Source organism: Ambystoma mexicanum, chromosome 5q (genome assembly GCF_040938575.1).
Source record: "Ambystoma mexicanum isolate Mex_15411 chromosome 5q, UKY_AmexF1_1, whole genome shotgun sequence".
Lineage (NCBI taxonomy): Eukaryota > Metazoa > Chordata > Amphibia > Caudata > Ambystomatidae > Ambystoma > Ambystoma mexicanum.
The window spans coordinates 681,123,968-681,145,665 of record NC_090933.1 but is presented as its reverse complement, the minus strand read 5'-3'; the positions used below and the strand labels follow the sequence as shown (position 1 = coordinate 681,145,665).

Sequence of the window (21,698 nt, the reverse complement as noted above, 5' to 3'; positions counted from 1 at the left end):
CCACCGGTCTCCGGGGGGTACCTCCGATAAAGCCTCCTCAAAAGGCACCGAGGGCGTCGACGGAATCAGCGTTGAGTGAGGTGCCGATGGCTTCGACAACGGCTTGGAGGCCGGAGCCCCGAGCGTGTCCATGGACGGCCTCGGCGCCGATGACTTCCTCGGAGGCGAAGCCTCGAGAGAGTCCCTCGACGGACATGGCGCTGATGGCATTGATGCCTTCAAAGAAGGCCTCACAAGCTCCAACGGTCTCGAGGGCGTTGAGGACCGGGACCTGGAGCGGGCATGGCTAGAGGGATCTACCTTGTCCGATCGGGACCTCAAAGGTTCCCGATGATCGCGCCGACCGCCCGAGCCCGAAGGCGTGGGAGCGGTGGCCTGAGCGCGTTCCTTGCCAGCTTCTCTCGAAGGCACGGACGGAACGGAGCCCTGCGATTCAAAAATCGCCATGCGAAACGTCTCCCATTCCGCCGGAGATTAATGCTTGTTGGGACAAGCTACCTGCCGTCTGGTGGAGTCCTCGGACAAGGAAGGCGACCTGTGATGGCACTTCCACGAGTGCCTAGAAGAGGCAGAGGAATGGCAGGAACCACTCCGGGACCGAGACCCCCTGGACTTACGCCGACACGGAGAGTCGCCCCTCGAATCGTCGGTCGAAACCCCAGCGGATTTCGACTTTCGGGGTTTGGAAACCCTACCTACAGTCAACTTCTTCTTACGCTCCCGCAAGGCCTTTGACATCAAAGACTGGAATTTGTCACAGTCATCGGTGGCGTGGTCCTCCCTGAGGCACCAGAGGCAGGCGTTGTGCGGGTCCGTCAGCGACATCTTGGAACCGCAGTCCCTACACTTCTTGAAGTCCGACCGTGGGGTAGAAGAAGACGAAGACATGATACTTCACAAATAACCAAGTTCGAAGAACCGATTTAATCAGGAGAAGAACCGAGGCGCGCCGAGATTCCGAAGTGAACATGTTCGCGGATAAAACAGAACTGAGGCTACGGCGTCGTGCGTCCTACTTATAACATCAGGTGACGTCGGCTCGACGGAGCCCCTCGAGGGACAGTGTATCGACGTCATCGACGTAGGACTCCGACGCCGAAAATTTTTCCAAAGCATCACAACTGTGGTGATTACCTGTCATAGATGTGGAATACGTCAGAGGACACAATCCCTTCGAAAGGCAAGGAGCGCGAGTCCAGCAAACGTGCCGTCACTGACAAAGTAGCCCTTCAGTGCACAGAGGTGGACTGGAAGGGGGGGCACGGAAAGTGCGCCGTCAGATAAGGCAAAACAGTGTCAGGGAGAATAACGGGTAGCAGAGCTGAAGAACAGCGGGAATAGGAAAGGAAGGGCAGAGCGGGAATGCGCAACAAGCGCAAGATACAGAAGCTGGTTAAGGGGACCGGCGAGTAGAAACAGCAGGTGGGAAAGAGTTACTGAGTTCGGGAGATGCTGGATAATCCAAGTCAGCATTGAAGGCAGCTTAAGAAGTTTCCAGGAGGCACGCTAAGAAGTAGCAATGCAGCGAGTAATGTTCAAACTGCGTTTTATGCTGGGACTCCCCTTGTTGGAGAGCGAGTGTATCTAGGCTGATACTGACTGAAGTTTAGACGGCTCATGACGGCGGCCATATTGGAAGAGGAGGTAGAATGGTGAATCAATGCAATTTCCACGTGTGCCAGAGTTTCCAGGATCTGTGATTCCTGACAGGCTCGGACCTTTCACTGATGTCGAAGACTTTCAAATGTGCAAGGCTTTTCCACAAAACCTCTGCAGGACCACTTCGACTTTCCCTTCAGTTCTTCCTTATGATATTTGCCCCAGTGTCTCTTGGACTGGGTAGTTAAAAAAAGTCCAAAGAAGTTTTTCTCTTAAAGCAATCACCTTTTAACGTCCCCTTTTGTCAGGGTTAATCTTGACTATCGCGTATTTCAAAGTTAATTCACTTTGTTGCTTTATAACAAACATCAACATTTGTGTTGGCTGTTTCCTTTTGCCGGACCACTCTGCTACTCTGTATCACTGTCTTCACAGTTACTGCTGACTTTAAAGTTCACTACAGGTTTGATTTCTTTCGAGTCTCATCAGCATGCGCGCAACCTTCAATTGTGAGATACACTGTTGCGGCTTCAATCTTTCGTTGACACAAACCGGACTTTCATGTCTTTCGCTAACTCACCGGTTGTGTGCATTCTTTTCTGTTCTCTGTGGCTTTGCGGGAGGGTCGCTGGCGTCCTTGAAACACAATACAGGCTTCTTCTTGTCTGGGTTCTGGCCTTCTCCGCGTATCTCTCACTGTTTCCCGAAGGCAACAACCTCCTGCAGGGATGTTCAGGGTTTCCCAGCCCCTCACTGTGGTCCCTCGATCTAGTGAATTTGCCTTCGTCCCGGAAGATCTGCTCCTTCTCGTGTTCCGCCTTGCTCTGAGAGTGTCTCCATGTTCGTCCTTTTATCTGTGTGGGGGTAGCTAATGGGTATCAGATGTATGTGAATAAGGTCAAGTGCCTGACTTTGCCTGACCTTATTAATGGGACATGTCCAATGGGATATGTAAGGGTTAGCCTATTTTCTCTCATTCCTCCTCTTCCTCGGCCCAGTGTTTGTGTAGACAGGGGATGGGGGTTGGGATGTCAGAGAATCCTATAAAATAGAATGGAGTATGGGCATGGGAAAGGGGGGATACCGTGTCTCATCATCACTTGTCTCACCCCCACTCCCCAAAGATCCCTCACCCAGGTGATCCTCCCGCACTGGTCCACCCCCAAGGTCTGGGTCCAAAGACGATGGCCGTGCCATGGCCACCTGAGAGAGAGATCCCCTGGGACTAGCAAGTGAGACACCCTTTGGTTTCTCACAGTACTCAAGGAGCTTTTGCAACGCATCGAGTGCCAGCTCAACTGGGTTACATGTATGTATCTGTGGCACATCATGCTGATGCTGTCTGGGTCAGCGGCTGCTGTAATGAGGTATCAGGCAAGCTCTGATAGGGGATCCAGAGTCAGCTATCAGAAGGAGGAAAGAGGTGAAAACCACTGTTTTACTTTGGAGATAGTCAGTGTTGTGCCCCCATTTTGTGATTTTGACAAGTGCTCCATTTTGAGTGTTCTGGGCATGCTCTGTGAGCGTGCACCAGGGGTCGAAGTGGGCGGGAGCGGTGCTCCTCTACTTTTTTAAATTAAGTTTTACTGTTCCTATACTTTTATTTTAAAAAGAAACCGTTCCGGAATGGTTTTGTTTTAAAATAAAAGTGTAGGAAGAAGTTGAAACGTGCACTTCCAGTGCACTGCAATGAGCATTCCCTTAAATAGCAGGCACCTGTGTTTGGTGGTTTGTATTGTGCGTGGGATGGGGCACGGCAATGGGGTTTGTCGGGAGTGGGGGCAGACCAGGAGGGAACATAGTCCCACTACTTCTTTTCGTACACTTCGACCACTGGCGTGCACGTGATTTTCTGCAGTACTTGGACAATAAGTGAGACTTATGGGTTCATCACGGAGCAGGTCTTGTCATGACTCTTCTGGCTACATGACCATGCAGAAAGGTGAAAATCACGGTTTCACCTGGGAGATAGTCAGTGCTTATCCCACCATTTTGGAATTTCTGCAAGGTCCTACATTCTGAGAGTTCTGGACATGCTCTGTGATCGTGCACAGGATTTTCTGTAGACAAGTAAGAGTTATGTGTTCATCAGGGAGCAGATCTTGCTATAAATGGTCGGGCCACATGACCATGCTCATAGGAGTTTTTAGGAGCACCATGAGGACCAGTTAGTTGTCTTATGTGCCACAAGGACATGGCCATATGATATGGTTAACAGTCTGTCAATGTATCTTCATATGCGCATATGTTTTATTCTTCTAGTAATTGGTTCTGCAGGACATGTCCCCCAACGAGTGCTCTGACCAACTGATGTGTGCGCAGTGTGCTATGCGGTACAGGTGCAGAATTGGAAGGTTTATGATGATATGCATTTCTGTGGTTGTGTGGTATCATGTACACACCGAGCAGCCATGCCTAGCATTGTTGTGCTCCCCCCATGATGCTTCACAGATTGCTTTGGCACAGGCGTATGAAGTCATGTGATGAGCCTGGGGATCTTGCTCAAGCATGGAGTTGCACGTTGGTGGCATGCAAGACACACTCTCGTACCTTGGGTGGTACAAGGGCTGCATGAATACTATCCTCGACACCCACCAAATTGAGGAACGCAGCAATAGCATACAACCTGATGACAATGGGTTGGTGCCGGTGGGAAAGGCATTATAGTGACGCCGCCATGAAATGCAGGGGTAGGTTATGCCACATGCCAGTGCCACTGTATGCTTGAAGGTGTCCCTTGCACAGAATGGAAACCAGTATGCAGACTCAACATTTGGGAGGGGGTGGGTGTTATGATGTCCCTTTGGGCTGCAGGTCGTGCTCTTTTTCTGTGATGAGGATGATTTTAGTGGACAGGCCTAGGTGATAGGTGGTGAGGTCGGTCGTCTAACTGTGACAACTGTGGCATATATATTCTGAGTGTGTACATCCTTCACACTCTCCTCCGCCTTACCTGGTGCTGCTGCTGGAGAGGCTGCTGGGAAGGTTTTGGGATACCTGCTGGGAGTTGCAGGGCAGGTTGATGGGCTACTTGCTGGGAAGCTGCAGGGCAGGCTGATGGGCTACTTGCCAGGATTGGCGGGGTGCTGCTGCAGGTGGTTCAATAGAGCAGTTGCTAGAAAATAATGAATTTGCCTCAGGCCAATCAAAAGTTGTGCTGCTTCAAAAATGACTACATTTTACAGACTATTGCCATTAATCACTTTTTATGATGTTCACAAACACTTATTGGGCGATGGGTCCATGGGTGGCATGTTTTAGTGGCTGATGTGGCTTGTTCGGCTGATATGGACATGCTGTGCGACTTCCCACCCACTTTGGACTTGCTCAGAGCGCTATTTTTCCAAATAATTTTAGGAGATAAAGTCTGAGTACTGGTTGTATTTTTCACACGTAGACTATACGTGATAAGGCTGCCTGTTTATATGCGGTGAAATTGTACAATTCCTACATGCAACATCAGAACCTCTGAACGACCAGTCTTTTTAACGCACATTTCTTGCAATAGGTCTGCATCTCTATTATGTGAGAACCGTTATCATGTGGGGCAGATAAACTATGCACGGCATTTGTATGCTTCGTTTCTCACCTGAAATGCATGCTGCAGGCCCATCAAAATGACCCCCATGAAGTCCAACATAAAACAATCGCTTGACACCACCACTTCAACAGAGGAAAGGTTGGGCGTCAGAAACCTTTACATGTGCGTTCATGAAAAGGACGGATTAAACAGCAGTGCATCACATTCGTTTTCTGTTGTCATTAGCTTAAAAAACATAATACAATGCCTAAAGGCAGCCGACTTCTTATTGCTCTGCTTTTCATGGTGTGATTCTTTCAAGCAATTAATTCCATCATCATCTCCGAACCTGTTTGACTAGTAACATTATTCAATTTCCACTTACCTATTACTGAAATATACAAGATGTGTATTCTGTATTGCTTAAATGCTACAACTAAATGTGTTACCTTCTGAAAATGGACAGCTTTCTTCAGAGCAAAGGAACCTTGCACCTTGTGTGTATTTAGTTACAACAGTCATTGCAACTACTATTCCCTCTAGCAAATAAAATCTCTGAGATGTGTAATCAAACGGAAACTCATGAAGACTGAGGTAATAACTTGGAAGTGTTGGCAAATGTGTCAGCTTTAACACCACGTGAATCTAAAAAAAAACAAAAACAAAGTTAGTAACAAAGATAACATATGATTATGATGGAGACAAACAAAGATATACAAAAGTAGTTTAACAAGTCAAGTTCTGCTCCAATGCTATTCAAGGCTCCAAAGGCTTTCAGTAATAAAGGACTGGTAGACCAATATCAGCTCCGAGTTGTGTATTTATAACTTTTCTCAATAACAGATGTAAACAGATTCATGAATTTCTTCACATTTCACATCCAAAATCTCATGACCCTCAGATACTGAGACTGGTCTCTTTTTAGTAACCCATTAAATTTATTCAGCACAGTTAATATATTAAATCAAGATTCTGAACTTACAATTAATAATGTGAATGCAGAAAAAGGATTGCTCCTCTTGAATATCCTTTAGTGTGTGAACATTTCAATATTTATAGCAAAGTGCAAATTACATTTCTCAGAGTAGCTACAACATTTTATTAATGTTGAAACTCATGGAACTGCACAGTTGCTTGTCCTAGAAAATCTGCAATAGCATTGTTTTTACTCTACTACACTTACGCAGAACCAAGCCTTTTCTGAGTGGAATGGTGTGCTTTTTGCAAAGACTATTTCAGGACAAATAATATAAAAGTTGTTGTATATCTTTTGTTAATGGAGATTACACTGTTTTGACCTGCATGTTAGGTAGCATATCAGCAAAACGGCCATCTGAAAAACATTACATTTTGGTGTCAGCGAGCCACCCAATCACAAACAATAAATTACCTTGTGGATGTCATTTGTCTGTCATAACATTGCACCAGGCAGAAGAAAAACCGACAGTGCTCATGTCAATAGCATTATACTACTTAAATGATGGAGCAGGAGGGGTGGGTGATGCACAGTGTTATCACCTGCGCTGACCATGTGTCAAGTCTGAAGATATTATGTTTATTATGTGTGCTGCATGTGCCTTGGTCTGGGGCCACACCAAGAGTGCCCAGAGGAGGTTACATTAGGTATAGAAAGACGAAAGGCAACTTTGCGCTAACAGTGCTTGTCAAGGAGTTCTCCCCAATGCTTTATTCATGAAAAAATATGATGGCACATTTCATAGATAGAATCATGTTGTGTCTTGGTCAGGTCTGTACTTGTGACAGGTTGATGTTACAAACATCAAAAAGACAAAGCAATGTTGTCAACCTGCTACAAGTACAGGCCTGACCAAGACGCAACTTGGTCTCCTCTGTGATTACCAGTCCGGCTTCCACCCCAAATGCAGCTCTGAGACTGCAACCATCCAAGTAGTGGACGATGTGCTGTCAATCACCAACACAGGGGACTCTTAGTCCTTTCAGTTCTCTTGGCAGCCGAAACAGTTGGCCACCTAACACTCCTCTCCCTATTCTCCAACAAGGTGGACCTCTCTGAAACCATCCTGAAAGTGTTTGCATCCTACCTATCTTGCAAACACTAGGCTGTACAGATGGGCTCATTTAGATCCAACTGACCCCCATTGACGCACGCACAGGGTCCACCAACGTTCCATCCTCTTCCCAATCATCTTCAATCCACACACAAACCCTTGGGAACTCCCCTAAATGACCCAAATATAGCCATGCATCAGTACTTTGACAACACTCAGTTTTACCTTAAGGTTAGTGGCCCCAGGTCCGTGCTTACCTCTGCAAATGCATGGCTACCATCCACACATGGATGTCAAACACCTCCCTCAAACCGAAGCCCACTAAGACCAAATTCATCCCCATCTGTTCCACCACCAAAAACCAACTTGTGCAACAAAGGCTGGTTGACATGTGCCTGGAAGAATTAATCCCTCAGATGTCAAAGTCAGCCCTGGACTCCGTTGTTGACAGTAGCCTATCCTAAAAGCACATAGCCAAAAAGACGCAAACCGTGTGGCTGCAGATGCCCATGATTCACAAAATAAAACCTTTCATCCCCTGCATGACTTCCGCACGGTGGTCCAAGGCTTTGTGATCTCACACATCAATGGGAGAATGCCTTCCTTACTGGCTTCCGGCTGCACACCTGGCCTCCCACAAGACAGCCGACCGTGCCGCAGCCCACCTCATTACGGGTCACCCGCAAATTCAACCGTATCTTTTCAACACTGTTCAATCATATTCAAAAGTGCACGTCACCTACAAAGCAGTCTCGAAATTTACCCAACCATACTTTGTGGCTAAACTCCACACCTCCCGAGGCTTTGGCACCTCACATACCAAAACTATCAAAGGTTTTTAGTTTGAGCAAGCCCATTAAGAGTAGCCTTGAAAACCGTCATTATACTGTTATGCACCTACCATCTGAAACTCAACTCCAACAAAGGATAGAAATACCCCCACCATCTTCCAGTTCTGCAAAGCACTACAAATGTGGCTCTTTTAACAATAACTGCTGGACAAATAAAAATCCTTCCCTCCATCAACAGAACAGTGCTACAGTATAAAATGCCAAGCCCAATACTGGAACGTTAGTTAAGCACCTAGTGCTTTACAACCCTTCTGTTTTAAAGCACTCAGCTGCTCTCGAGCTAGATTCATAGTATACAAACAAATTAAAATAAATGGAAGGTTCTATTTCTAAAAAAAGGCAGGACTAACTGCAAATGTCACATGTCATAGGGCCAACTGGCAGCTCTGGAAATGTAATTGCAGTCTGACCTGTGTTCATATTTAGTTTTGACTTCTCTATATGAAGACTCTTGACTTGAAAAATATGATCCAGCACAAGAGCAGACAGTAGGCCTGTCAACAGGGCAATGTGGGCCATTTTAGAAAAATCCTACATTAGATAGAAAAAATTACCCACCGTAGTGACCTCTTTACTCCTAGTCCACAGTTCGTTTTCCTCCATACTTGTGTGATATCCTGTTTGTTTCAGATAGGGCAGGACCCGAGCATGACGTAAAGCAGTGTTAAATTGAACAATTGTGCAGTGAGCATGTGCAACATGTTACCTACACAAGTCCCTCCTCGCGTATTCTAACTACACCCACCCACCAGTCCTTTTATTAGTGCAATATGTAATGATTTAATTTTGTAAGGGCGATGGCAAGGGGGGCCACATGGAGGAAAGTGGACTATGCACTAGCAATACAGTAGTCACTACAGTAAGCAACTTATTAGTCCTACAGTCCGTCCCGTTTCCTCTGTAGTTATAGGGGATTACAACGCAGACTCCCATTGGGCAGATGGGTCAACTCTGAGGGATCACCACAAATATTATGAAAGAAATGTTCACGTATAAATGTTGCACAGGACAACCTGTATACGTTGTGCATCTAGCCTGGAACTGTTATCCATTGATTAGTGGTTACAAAATGCACGTGCGAGTGCCAACGTGTCTGCTTTGTGTAAGTCTTCCAAGGGCAAATATCTTTGGAAAATTACTGAAGTAGAGTTTGCTCCAACTTTGAGTGTATGAGGCCCTTTTTTGAGTGAGTGACCTGTCTGATAGAGTAGTGTAACAGGGATATAATGGTGGGGCTGGGTACATGCAGGGGCAGACAGGTGTAGGTGGGCAAGTAACACTATAGATTTTCTCTTCTTGTTTTCCAGGTCTTTGCATTCGAGTTGTATTGTTTTCCACAGTGTCCTTCAGGTGCTTTTAATCATCCAATATTCGGGGTATACTTCTCTTCAGCGCAGCAAAAGCCTCCTCATTCTGATCAGCATGTACGCCGCAACCAACAATGGGTCTCACCTATTGCTGATGATAGCTCCAAACGCAAAACTGCCACCAGCTCGGTCCGGGATGTGCTTTAATGTCCTCTTTGTGCCCTTGCAATGAATGCTGGAGTAACTCAGAAGTAAGCACAGTCCCCTCTGCTGGTGGGTCTTCTGGACACTTCTCCCTCTCCATCCTTTGGATGGTATTCTGCTTACTTGAGGTGGATGGGGTAAGGAAAGCCTGCATGCACGGATCTTTTGCTTTTCCAGTTAACTTGGACACCATCTGTATTAACAGTGCCACCAGAGCATTGCAACATGTCTTTTCCCCGGACCAGTATTCCTCCATTCTATGGCTATTGTGCCACTGCACCTCTGCCTCCCCGTTCAAACCTCTGGATGTCTATGAGGGGGTGTGGGGGCCTCTCACTCACCCAGTTCCACAGATGCTCTTGGCAGCTCCCCCAAGCCAGCTCCGGTGGACGTCTGTGCTTCTTCTGGTGGCCCCCTTTCTCTTCATGAAAAAAAAACATAAGAGCAGGGACTATGTCTTCCTCCCTTTGCAACTCCGGGAAGGTGCACACAGTGGTTCTGGGTCTTGTATCACCTCACCTATTCCCGTCAGTCTCTCTTCCACAGGTACCTAATGGAAATAGGCGCTGATCCCGCTGATGTTTCCTTCAGAGTTTTTGATGTGCCATATCGTACAAGATCTTCAAGCCGTGGTGGAATCAGCTGGAGTCCGGTAGATGAGGGGATCAGGATGAAGAAACCACATCTGATCACTCTGTCATCTTGGGCCCACCCCGCAGTCGGTTCTTTTTAGGGAAGTTCTGGGGTGATCTAGCCCTTTAAGCAAAATTATCTTGCTTTGATTTAATAATCGAGATTCCTAACTATTGATGGGAGGCAGAAGGGGCATTTATGAATTCAATGAAGATACCCAGGATGGAGAATTGCATTCACAAGTAAGTAGTATGATGATTCACCAGGTCTCGTCACTTCTCCCCAGAGAGAGTATGATATATGATATGATCAGTTATTTATAACGCGCTTAATACCCAGAGGTTTCTAAGCGCGGACGCGGGGATCAAACCTGTGCTGCTCTGTGTCATCTTGCTTCCAAGGCGAGCATGTTGCTGCTGAGCTATCCTCCCGAGATATGAACACAAATGAACACTGCAACCGAAGCAGACCCGTCTCTCCAGGAGGGGGACAAGAAGAACAGGACGTTGCTGGAACGTCCTGGGAGCTCGCAGGGAACCAACTCACTTGTTGGTTGCATGACTGCAGAAAGATAGACCATTGGGCCCAGAAACGACACTGAGACCACCAGCCTCCTGCAGAGCCGCACAGGAAGCAAGGAGGAGGAGAGGCCCTGCGAGACCCTGTGAAGAAACAGTCATGTCCCCAAGGGTCCGTAGGTAAAGGAAACAGTGGGAAGATCAGGTGGGGTCCGGGAAGAGGCCCAACTCAAACAGAGAACATTTGGGAGTCATCTCTCTCGTCGCAGTGGTCAGCCCAATACCACTGCCCAAGGAGAGAGCATTGGGAGTCATCTCCCTCGTCGCAGTAGCCAAGTCAATACCACTGCCCAAGCAAAGTGCATCGGGAATCATATCCCTCGTTGCAGTGGTCCACCCAATACCACTCCTCAAGCAGAGTGGAACGGGAGCCATCTCCCTCATCAAAGTGGTTCACCAAATACCTCTGCTAAAACAGAGGGCATCGGGAGTTGGCTCCCTCGTCGCTGTGGCCCAAGAAACGTCAAAGGAAAGACTAAGAGCTTTGGGAAACAATCCCCCCATTACGAGATATAGATACCAGAAGAGAGACATACAAGAAAGATGAAAGATATAGAAAACCCGAGAATAGAATTCCATCATCGTAGTGTTAAATGGAAGCCAAATAAGACTGAGTTTTACTACTTCCTGGAAGGAGTTAAAGAAACTCATCCAGGTTATCTGCAAGAGTGCTTAAAGACCACTTTGGAGAACTTTTATAGAAGGGCCAGGAGAAGGAGTCCTTGCCTGGTCCTTTGTGATGGGACATTGAAGCAGTTACATCTGCTAGAAGACTGGTGCAGCCAGGAGAAGGGAGTCATTCTCCGGGTGAAGGAAATATGAACTTCACTTTAGTTAAAAGACTTATGTTTATAGTGTTAGGGTTAGATTAATTGGTTTATGACGGAGGACATCTTTTTTTTCCAATATGTTTTTATTGGCATTTTTCCATTATTACAATCAACATTAAACTCCACACCAAATCCACACTTTGGCCACCTATTTGTGTTCAGATGGTGGTTCTTTTGCTTTCCATTTTTGCATCACCAATAAGGCACCTGCCATTACCAGAATGACGTAGACCTTACGCTGGGCCTTCGTGGGCAGTTTTTCTACCTCTCCGTCCAATCACAGTATGAACAGGCCCACATTTGGCTTTTTCTCTATACCCAATATACCCCTGATTGCTTCCTGGATCATGTCTCAGAAATTTCCAACGATTGGGCAGCGCCACCAAATGTGGCCCCAGGTGGCCTCAGCCCCGCACCCACTCCAGCATTGTCCGGGGCCGTTCAGTACATTTTTGTCAGTCTGCTCGGGGTGAGATGCCACTGATACATCATTTCCATCCAAATTTCTTGGACTTGCAATGAGTGGGCCATCCTGGGATATTCGTCCACAGGGTAGTCCATTGCTCTAGCTCGAACTCTTGTTCAGCCTCCCTTTCCCAATTGACCATGAACTTTCTCGCCCCTTCCTCTTACCCCTCCTTGATCAGCCTGTACAGGTCCCCAACCAAATGTTTGTCCCCCGAGCTAGAGGTCACACATTTCTCGAAGGGGGTTAGCAGTCGTGTCGCTGCCATCTTCTTTCTTGGATTTAGGGCCCAATGTCTCAGCTGGGCATATTGGAACCTTGCGTCCTCCCCCATTCCAAAATCGCATTTACATTTAATACATGATTTTATCTGGGGGGCATGGCTTGGCGCCATGACGGTTGGTCTCCCGACCGGGTCCACGCGCCGTCACCAATATCCCCCGGTGAAACTAACCTTCAGCAAACCCGCTCGATGCCTCAGCCTCCCGAAGGGCTCCGGCACGCAGAGGCCAACTGTTAGCCCACGGGACCGCCGGAAAACCCGAGAAATCAGCTGGTTTTGGGGGGTGCCGTGAAGCCTCCCCGCACCAAAGACGGCGGGCGCAATGCCAACGGAGAAGCTCCGATGTCCACTTTGCAGCGAGCGGGCCACTGCAGTCACTTGGACCAGCCCTCCAGCCAACTGAGCACCCCCTGAGGCCCCACTCCGAGTCCGACTCTGTAATAGCCTGCACCTGCTGTGAGACCCCCAGTGCCTGAGGTCTGCTTGCCAGAATCCTGCGATCCGGGACCGGCGCGTAATGTACGGTGCACCTGCCGGCGGAAAATAAGGACAGGAGCCACGGCGGAGGAGGCAACTTCACCAAGACCGTCAGCTGAGACCTGCAACCTGCTGGGGATACGCCTGGAGCCCCCCCCCACCCTGGCCTGAGAGGAGCTGACGCGACCGCTGGTGCAGCTGCCACGCTCGGCGGAAGGCCCGCCCGCACCATCCTCACAGGGGGCCCATCACTACACTGTCTGCCAATCTACTTCAGCGGCCGAGAGGCTGTGGGCCCCCCAGGACGCCTGCCAAAAGTAAGGTGCACCTGCCGGCGGAAAACAAGGAGAGGAGGCACAGCGGAGGAGGCACCTTCCCCAAGACCTTCAGCTGAGACCTGCAACATGCTGGGGATTCGCCTGGAGTACCCCCCCCGCCCCGGCCTGAGAGGAGCTGACGGGACCGCTGGTGCAGCTGCCGCACTCGGCGGGAGGCACGCCCGCACCATCCTCACAGGGAGCCCGGCGCCACACCAGTCCGCCACTCTACTTCAGCGGCCGAGGGCCCCTCGGGACGCCGGCCAAAAGGCCTGCTCAGGCAAGGGGGTCAAACCGGGCCCCGTGCTTCACTCCTGGCCTCTACACACCGCCCTGGTGCAACAGCTGAAGGTAGGAACCCCTCCCTGCCGCATACACGCGTGACACCCTCCCGGCGGCCTGGGCCCCGCGCGGCATGCCCCTCGGTCCCCTGGGACACTACTCAGAGCACTGAACGCCCACGGAACCCGCCACCAACAGACAGCAACCCTCTGGCAGCCCTGCTCCTCACGCCGGCTCCCCCAGTGCACGTTAACCGGCTGATAACCACCAGACCAGAGCTACAACTGCGAGGTTGGGGGGTGGTGAGCACTGGACACAGAGAGTCCTCCTCAGCAGCTCAACACGCGGCATTGCCCCCCCCATCGGAGCCCCCGCCCCAGAGGGCTTCATTGCCCAGCCCAGCGCCCAGCCAAAGCTACCGGCCGAGACCTCAAAAGAGCGAAGGCAGAGCTGGAGATGCACCAGGCAGACCGGGCGGCCAGAGCCCTGACATACACCAAACAATTTTACTATCTCAACAGCAACAAGGCAAACCGCCTCCTAGCGCACAAGCTGAAGAAAGTACAATCGAGGAACTACGTCCAGTGCCTGGCTGACCACACAGGAACCCTGCACCACACAGAGGCAGAGAAACTCGACCTTATGATGCAGCACCACGTAAACATCATGTCAGTGCCCCCAACGGCCACCCCCAGCCTGGGCTGGATTCCTGACCGCCACACAGAGGCCCCCACCACACCCGGCGCTAGAATCTCTGGAACAGCCAATTACGACAGAGGAAGTATCCGACACGATCCACGCCCTGAAAAACACTACCCCGGGGCCAGACGGGTTCTCAGCACAATTCTATAAGAAGTTCAACTCATTTCTAACGACGGCGGCCACCACACCATCGATGGAAGAGTCCTCCACGATCCTCATCCTGAAGCCAGGCAAGGACCAGACGCATTGCGCATCGTACAGACCCATCACGCTGCTGAACAATGACGCCAAACTGTTTGCCAAAATCCTGGCCAACAGATTGGCCCCCATCCTCCCAGACATCATCCACCCGGATCAAACGGGGTTCATCCCGGGCTGTAACACGCAGGACAATATCAGAAGAACAATCGACATCATTGAGTCGGTGAACAGAATGGCCACCCCCCTGGTGGTTCTCTCGCTGGACGCACACAAAGCGTTCGACATGCTGGACTGGGGCTATATAGAAGAAACATTCTGCCATTATGGGTTCAGCCTGAATTTCAGGAAATGGGCTCTCGCCAATTACCGGCACCCGACCACCCACCTGAGACTGAACGGAGCCTGCTCAAGGAAAATCAACATCTCCAGGGGTACCAGGCAAAAGTGTCCCTTCTCCCTGCTCATCTTCGCTCTCTCCATGGAACCACTGGCACCGGCATTCCAGGGCTTGGAACTCAAGGGAGAACTCAAGGGAGAATCCTACAAGACGGCCCTCTTCGGACGATATACTGCTCACGCTCACACAAGCAGAGGGGCCCATGCAGGCTCTATGGCAAGACCTGGAGAAATTCAGAGAAGCCTCGGGGTTCACGATAAACTTCGCAACGTCCACAGCCATGGGAGTCAACGTGTCAGAGAGCCTCAAGGAGCGGCTGCAAGCCGCATTTCCGATCCCATGGGCTAAAACACAGATAAGCTACCTGGGGGTGCAGATCCCAACCAAGTCCGATTACATCTACAAAGCAAACTTCCCCCCACTGATCAGAGAACTCGGACGACTTGGGACGCTGGCGCAAGCAGGAAATCTCCTGGTTCGGCCGCATCATGGTGCTGAAAATGCTCCCGAGGCTGCTCTACTACTGCCTGGCGCTTCCCACAACCTTCCGCAAGAAAGCCCTGCAAAAACAGCAAAGAGACATTCTGAAATATGTCTGGGAGGGTAAGAAACCACGAATCCCGAAACACATCATGCTCCGTGGGCCTGCCATGGGTGGCCTGGGGGTCCCAGACGTGGCCAGGTACTGCCTGGCGGCCCAGCTCTCGCACGCCTGCTCATGGAAAACAACCACCAACCGGGCCAGATGGCTGAAGGTGGAGGAGGACTGGAGTACTACCCCGATTGAAGCGCTGCCACACATAAAAGAACGCAACATGCCCCGGAGCATGGGCCCACTGCCGGCAACGTGGAACACTGTCAAACTGGAAGAAAGCGACGCGCCTCTGGAAATGCAGGAGCCCGACAGGCCCGCTCACCCCAATCTGGAACAACCTAGACTTCTCCCCAATGCTGGCCCCAAACAATTTCGACAGATGGCAGGAGGGTGGACTAAAGACCATGGCGGACTTCTTTGAGAGCGGGAACCCGCTAAACTTCGAGGCATATAAGGCCACATTCTTGATCCCTGTGACGGAAAGATTCTGTTACTTCCAGCTCAGGCATCAGGCACTGGCTTTCCAGCGGAGCGGCCAAGAAACTTGGCGGCAGAGACCTAACCGCCCTAGAGCGTACACTCACATCAAACCCTCCCAGCCCCCAAGGGAAAATATCAACCTTATACAAACTGCTCGACAGATCGGACCCATCCAAAAAAGAACCTTATTTGCTCAAATGTGAAAAAGACATTGGCAGAACCATTGAGCCGGAGGAATGGAATCAGATCTGGTCCCGCACCCACTAGAGCTCTTTATGCACGACAAATAGAGAGGGCGCCTATAAGGTGTGTTACAGATGGTACCGTACCACAGAGGCAATGAACAAATTCAATCCGGCCATACTCCCACAATGCTGGAGGGGCTGCCCTGACCTGGGAATGCTGTTCCATCTGCTCTGGTCCTGCCCGAAGTCCACACTGTTCTGGAAGGCGGTCCTAGAACAAATCAAGGGGATAACAAGCCTCACAATTCCTTGGGACCCAGGAATCGTCCTCCTGGGAGTCACGGGCGAGAGCCAATTCCCGCTTACAGGCCGCATAGCGGACTTATGCAACCAGCGCTTGATGACCGCAAAGATCTCCCTGGCCAGGCTCTGGAAGAATCCCGAGGGTTCAGCTATACAAATGTGGTGGTCGAAATGTTGGGAGACGGTGGCGACTGAAAAAATCACAGCCATAAGATTCGGCAATACCTCCAAATTCGAACAGATCTGGTCTCCCTTCCTGGACTACACAGGGAAATATCCAAGCCTGGCGAGACAACCCCCCAGCCTCCACTGGATGGGTCCACAGGCATAGAAGCACACAGATCAAGGAGGGCAGAATAGGCCGCAGCCTCGCCATCAGCAAGCAGCCATGGGCCTTGCCCGGCCTCCTCCCGCACCCTGGAACCTTGGGAAGACTGCATTTCGTCGGATCCCTGCACCTGCGCAAGTGGAACGCTTTGCCCCTCAACACGTCAATCTAAGACAATCAGCTCCCCCCACCATGCTATTGACATTGCTCCCCCCCCAATCTCCCTGCCCCCAAAGACTCGCCCACCGTTGGGCTTTTCATGGTTCCTTTGTTTCCTGTTTGGTCTCTCTCCTTTTATTTGTTTTACCTATTTGCTGTTACGCTCACATGGATTCCACAGGGGCGTCGAACGAAGCTGGACTGCTGTGGTCTCCACCAGTGTGACTCGTAGCGAAGTGAGGATCGACTGCACTTGCCCACTCAGTTCCGTCTGCCTGGTCCGCAAGAATATTTTCCTAAAAGCAGTAAAGGGGATTAGCCACCGGTGGTAGAGAGGTTACACTAACACTGTTTTCCCTGAAAACTTCCAGTATTCCCCTTCTTAAAGTCTCACCTTGTTGTTTGGAAGGAGGAACTCTCCATCCTGCGTGGAGTGCAGGGGCGCGTAGAAGTTCTGTTACTTCACTGATCCGAAGGTATTTGGCAGAGTTCCAGACAACAATGACTCCAAGGTAAGTAGTGTGTAAACCAAATGTATAGTTCTTTTAGAGTTCAAATGTCTGTTAATTCACTCTTGCTCCTTTCATACCTTTTCCCTTGCAGTGTGATCCAAGGAGTGAGTTCGCCTCGATGGATGAAGATAGCGCTTAGGTAAGAGTTCGTTTGTACCCAGCACTGTCTAGCAAGTAATATTGTTCCAAATATAATTAACCAATAGTTCTCTATCTTCTTTGCAGGTGCGGCCCCTTGCCGAAAATGTTTAACGTAGGAAGGTGACGAGCGCTGCCTCGAGCGGTAAAATTCCGAGTAAGTATCTTGCGGTAAGTAAAAGAATGTCTTTGGCGGAACCCCGCTCACCTTTTGTTTGTTCTTGTCTTTTCAGATGCTGATGTTTCGGGCGGCGATTCAACAGGTGCTGCGCCGGGTCGTGGAGATGCTCCGAAGACAGGTGAGTATGGCGCAGCGCTGCAGCGGCGATGCGACGCGGTTTATTTTACTGTCTTTTTCCTTTATCAACAGGTGCGGCTGCTCCAGAAAAGATGATGACCAAATGGAAATTTCCTTGTTCTAACCTTCTCTTCTTCTTTCCTTTTCTCTAGGATCGGCTCCGGACACAAGACGGGTGTGGCTGTAGACTGGATGCTGGACTGCAGACACGGTGAGCGTTACGCTGCTAAGATGCAGAATAACGCAAAGCGTGTGCTGCTCTTCGGGCATGGTTTAAATAGCATCAAAAAAGTAGTTCCCAGATAAGAAGTTCCAGTACCACACCCAAGCAGCAAAATAGTTCCTAAAGGAAAGTAGTCCCTTCATGGCCTCATGATGGCCTGTACATGAGTTCTTTGCAGGATGACCTGCATAGTTTAAAGTTGGCAATATGAGCCTGGCGCCTACAGCGCCAGGACTGAACCCATATAGCCCCTAGGCAGGGTTTTGTGAATTCCTGTGTTTTCTTGGGTGCCTGTTCCCTGGACAGATGGACCTGTTCCGGATGTCTGGGGGCAGACATCGTGAAAGCACTCCCCCCCAAGGCCCCTCCTAAGGCTGTTCTCCTCACTGGTCCCGGTTTGTCTAGGAAATTCTGGTGGAACCTTTTAACCAATCGAGGTGCATGAATATTGTCACTTGGTTCCCATGACCTTTTTTGTGGACCATAACCTTTCCAGTCAAGCAGATAAAAAAGTCTTGATTTGACTATTTTTTAGTCCAAAATATTCTTTACTTCACATTCTGGTTCCCCGTCTATTAGGATGGGGTTAGGTGGTTTAGTTAGCCTTGTTCCTGGTTGTACTGGCTTTAGAAGTGAAACATGAAAGACTGGGTGAATTTGCATATTTGACGGTAACTCCAATTTGACGGCCACGGGATTAATAATGGCTTTAATAGTGTAAGGTCCCAAATACTTGGGGTTAAAGGTTCGAGACCCCTTTAACCCTTTAAGTGCCAAGGGCGAGGTATCTCGTCCTTGACAGTGCACACGCAGTGCCAAGGACGAGATAGCTTGTCCTTTTCGGCACCTTGTTTTGAGCGATCCCTGCAAAGCAGGGATCGCTCAAAACCGTAATCCAACCCCCGGGCTATGTGAGGGGGAGGTCCCCCCTCACTGCCAGGGGGCTGGATTACCTTCAGTGTCACGTCGGCGTGCGTAACGCACGTCGGCGTGAAACTGAAAGTAAATTCCCCGCAGCAGCCATTTTCGGCTGCTGCGGGGAAGAGAGAAGGTAAGAGACCTTCTTTGTCCGCCTAGATCTCCGGCTGTATTTCAAGCCGGAGATCGAGGCGGGTATCGTTTGAAAGGGGAGATTCTCCCCTTTCCAACGATACCCATTGTGTGGCATTGCTGCCCGCGGATCGAGCGCAGGGCGCGCGATCCGTGGGCAGCAATGCCACCGGATCAATACAGATCCATTTGTGACGCAGGGGGAGGAGGGGGCTGCTTACTAGGTAAGCGCCCCCCCTCCCCCGTGGCCCCAAGGCATGGGGCCACAGCGGCAGAGACCCCTGGGGGCAGATGATCACTGCCCCCAGGGGTGAAATAAAAAAGAAAAATAAAAAAAAATCGAGGGATGGAGGGAGGTGGGAGGGGGTTTGGGGCCCTGGGGCCCACTAGACCACCAGGGATTTTGAAAAAAATGTGCCACATATATGAGGCATTGCTGGTCATGGATCGGCGCAGAGCACTCGATCCGTGACCAGCAACCCACTAGACCACCATGGATCCGTTTGTGAGGGGGGGGAGGGGGCTGCCTCAAGTAAGCAGCCCTCTCCCCCTCCCGGCCCCCAAAGCACATGCAAGGGAGGGTTGCATGAGGTGGGGCCCTCCATTTGGGGTGGGGGGGTTGAGGGCCACCCCCGATGCGGTACATCATGCGCTGCCAATTTAGGATGGCCCTCAGCCCCCCCTAAAAAGCAGCCTGTGAATTTGCATTTTGTTTTTTGTTTACCAAACTTTGCTTGGTGCAGATGGCCACATTAGTGTGGCTATCTGCCCCCAGGGTGCCCAAACCCTACTGCCCCATCTATTGGGGGTCCTGCCCCACCTTTTGGGGTGGCCCTCTCCCCCCTCACCCCAAATGGAGGTGGGGTGTACCTCACGCAGCCGTTTGGAGGAGGCCCAGGGAGGCCTGCATGAGGTGTGTCCCCCAGCCATTGGGGGTGGGGTGGGGGGGCACCCCAAAAGGTGGGGCAGGACCCCCAATAGATGGGGCAGTAGGGTTTGGGCACCCTGGGGGCAGATAGCCACACTAATGGGACAATCTGCACCAAGCGAAGTTGGGTAAACAAAAAAAATATACAAAATCACAGGCTGCTTTTTAGGGGGGGCTGAGGGCCACCCTAAATTGGCAGCGCATGATGTACCGCAACGGGGGGTGGCCCTCAACCCCCCCCACCCCAAATGGAGGGCCCCACCTCATGCAACCCTCCCTGGGGGCAGATATCTGCTCCTAGGAAGGGGCATCTGACCCCAGGGAGGATGCATGAGGTGGGGCCCCCCCTATCTGCCCCCAGGGAGGGTTGCATGAGGTGGGGCCCTCCATCCTCACCCCAAATGGAGGTTGGGTGTACCTCACGCAGCCGTTTGGAGGAGGCCCAGGGAGGCCTGCATGAGGTGTGTCCCCCAGCCATTGGGGGTGGGGTGTGGGGGGCACCCCAAAAGGTGGGGCAGGACCCCCAATAGATGGGGCAGTAGGGTTTGGGCTCCCTGGGGGCAGATAGCCACACTAATGGGCCCATTTGCACCAAGTGAAGTTGGGTAAACAAAAAAAAATATACAAAATCACAGGCTGCTTTTTAGGGGGGGTTGAGGGCCACCCTAAATTGGCAGCGCATGATGTACCGCAACGGGGGGTGGCCCTCAACCCCCCCCACCCCAAATGGAGAGCCCCACCTCATGCAACCCTCCCTGGGGGCAGATGGGGGGGCCCCACCTCATGCATCCCTCCCTGGGGTCAGATGCCCCTTCCTAGGAGCAGATATCTGCCCCCAGGGAGGGTTGCATGAGGTGGGGCCCTCCATTTGGGGTGGGGGGGGTTGAGGGCCAACCCCGTTGCGGTACATCATGCGCTGCCAATTTAGGGTGGCCCTCAGCCCCCCCTAAAAAGCAGCCTGTGAATTTGCATTTTGTTTTTTGTTTACCCAACTTTGCTTGGTGCAGATGGCCACATTAGTGTGGCTATCTGCCCCCAGGGTGCCCAAACCCTACTGCCCCATCTATTGGGGGTCCTGCCCCACCTTTTGGGGTGGCCCTCTCCCCCCTCACCCCAAATGGAGGTGGGGTGTACCCCATGCAGCCGTTTGGAGGAGGCCCAGGGAGGCCTGCATGAGGTGTGTCCCCCAGCCATTGGGGGTGGGGTGGGGGGGGCACCCCAAAAGGTGGGGCAGGACCCCCAATAGATGGGGCAGTAGTGTTTGGGCACCCTGGGGGCAGATATCCACACTAATGGGCCCATCTGCACCAAGCGAAGTTGGGTAAACAAAAAAATATATACAAAATCACAGGCTGCTTTTTAGGGGTGGCTGAGGGCCACCTTAAATTGGCAGCGCATGATGTACCGCAACGGGGGGTGGCCCTCAACCCCTCCCCCACCCCAAATGGAGGGCCCCACCTCATGCAACCCTCCCTGGGGGCAGATAGGGGGGGCCCCACCTCATGCATCTCTCCCTGGTGTCAGATGCCCCTTCCTAGGAGCAGATATCTGCCCCCAGGGAGGGTTGCATGAGGTGGGGCCCTCCATTTGGGGTGGGGGGGGTTGAGGGCCACCCCCCGTTGCGGGACATCATGTGCTGCCAATTTAGGGTGGCCCTCAGCCCCCCCCTAAAAAGCAGCCTGTGAATTTGCATTTTGTTTTTTGTTTACCCAACTTTGCTTGGTGCAGATGGCCACATTAGTGTGGCTATCTGCCCCCAGGGTGCCCAAACCCTACTGCCCCATCTATTGGGGGTCCTGCCCCACCTTTTGGGGTGGCCCTC

At 51.1% G+C, this 21,698-nt stretch overlaps 1 protein-coding gene across 1 annotated transcript in view; it reads right to left on the bottom strand.

Annotated features, from left to right (window-relative positions):
- MCMDC2 (minichromosome maintenance domain containing 2) overlaps positions 1 to 21,698 on the bottom strand; it is a 2,206,017-nt gene that overhangs the window by 1,632,919 nt on the left and 551,400 nt on the right. The window contains exon 4 of the mRNA XM_069621139.1: positions 5,569 to 5,764. Within this exon, the coding sequence (XP_069477240.1) occupies positions 5,569 to 5,764 (196 nt within the window). The remainder of the gene's footprint in view (positions 1 to 5,568; positions 5,765 to 21,698) is intronic.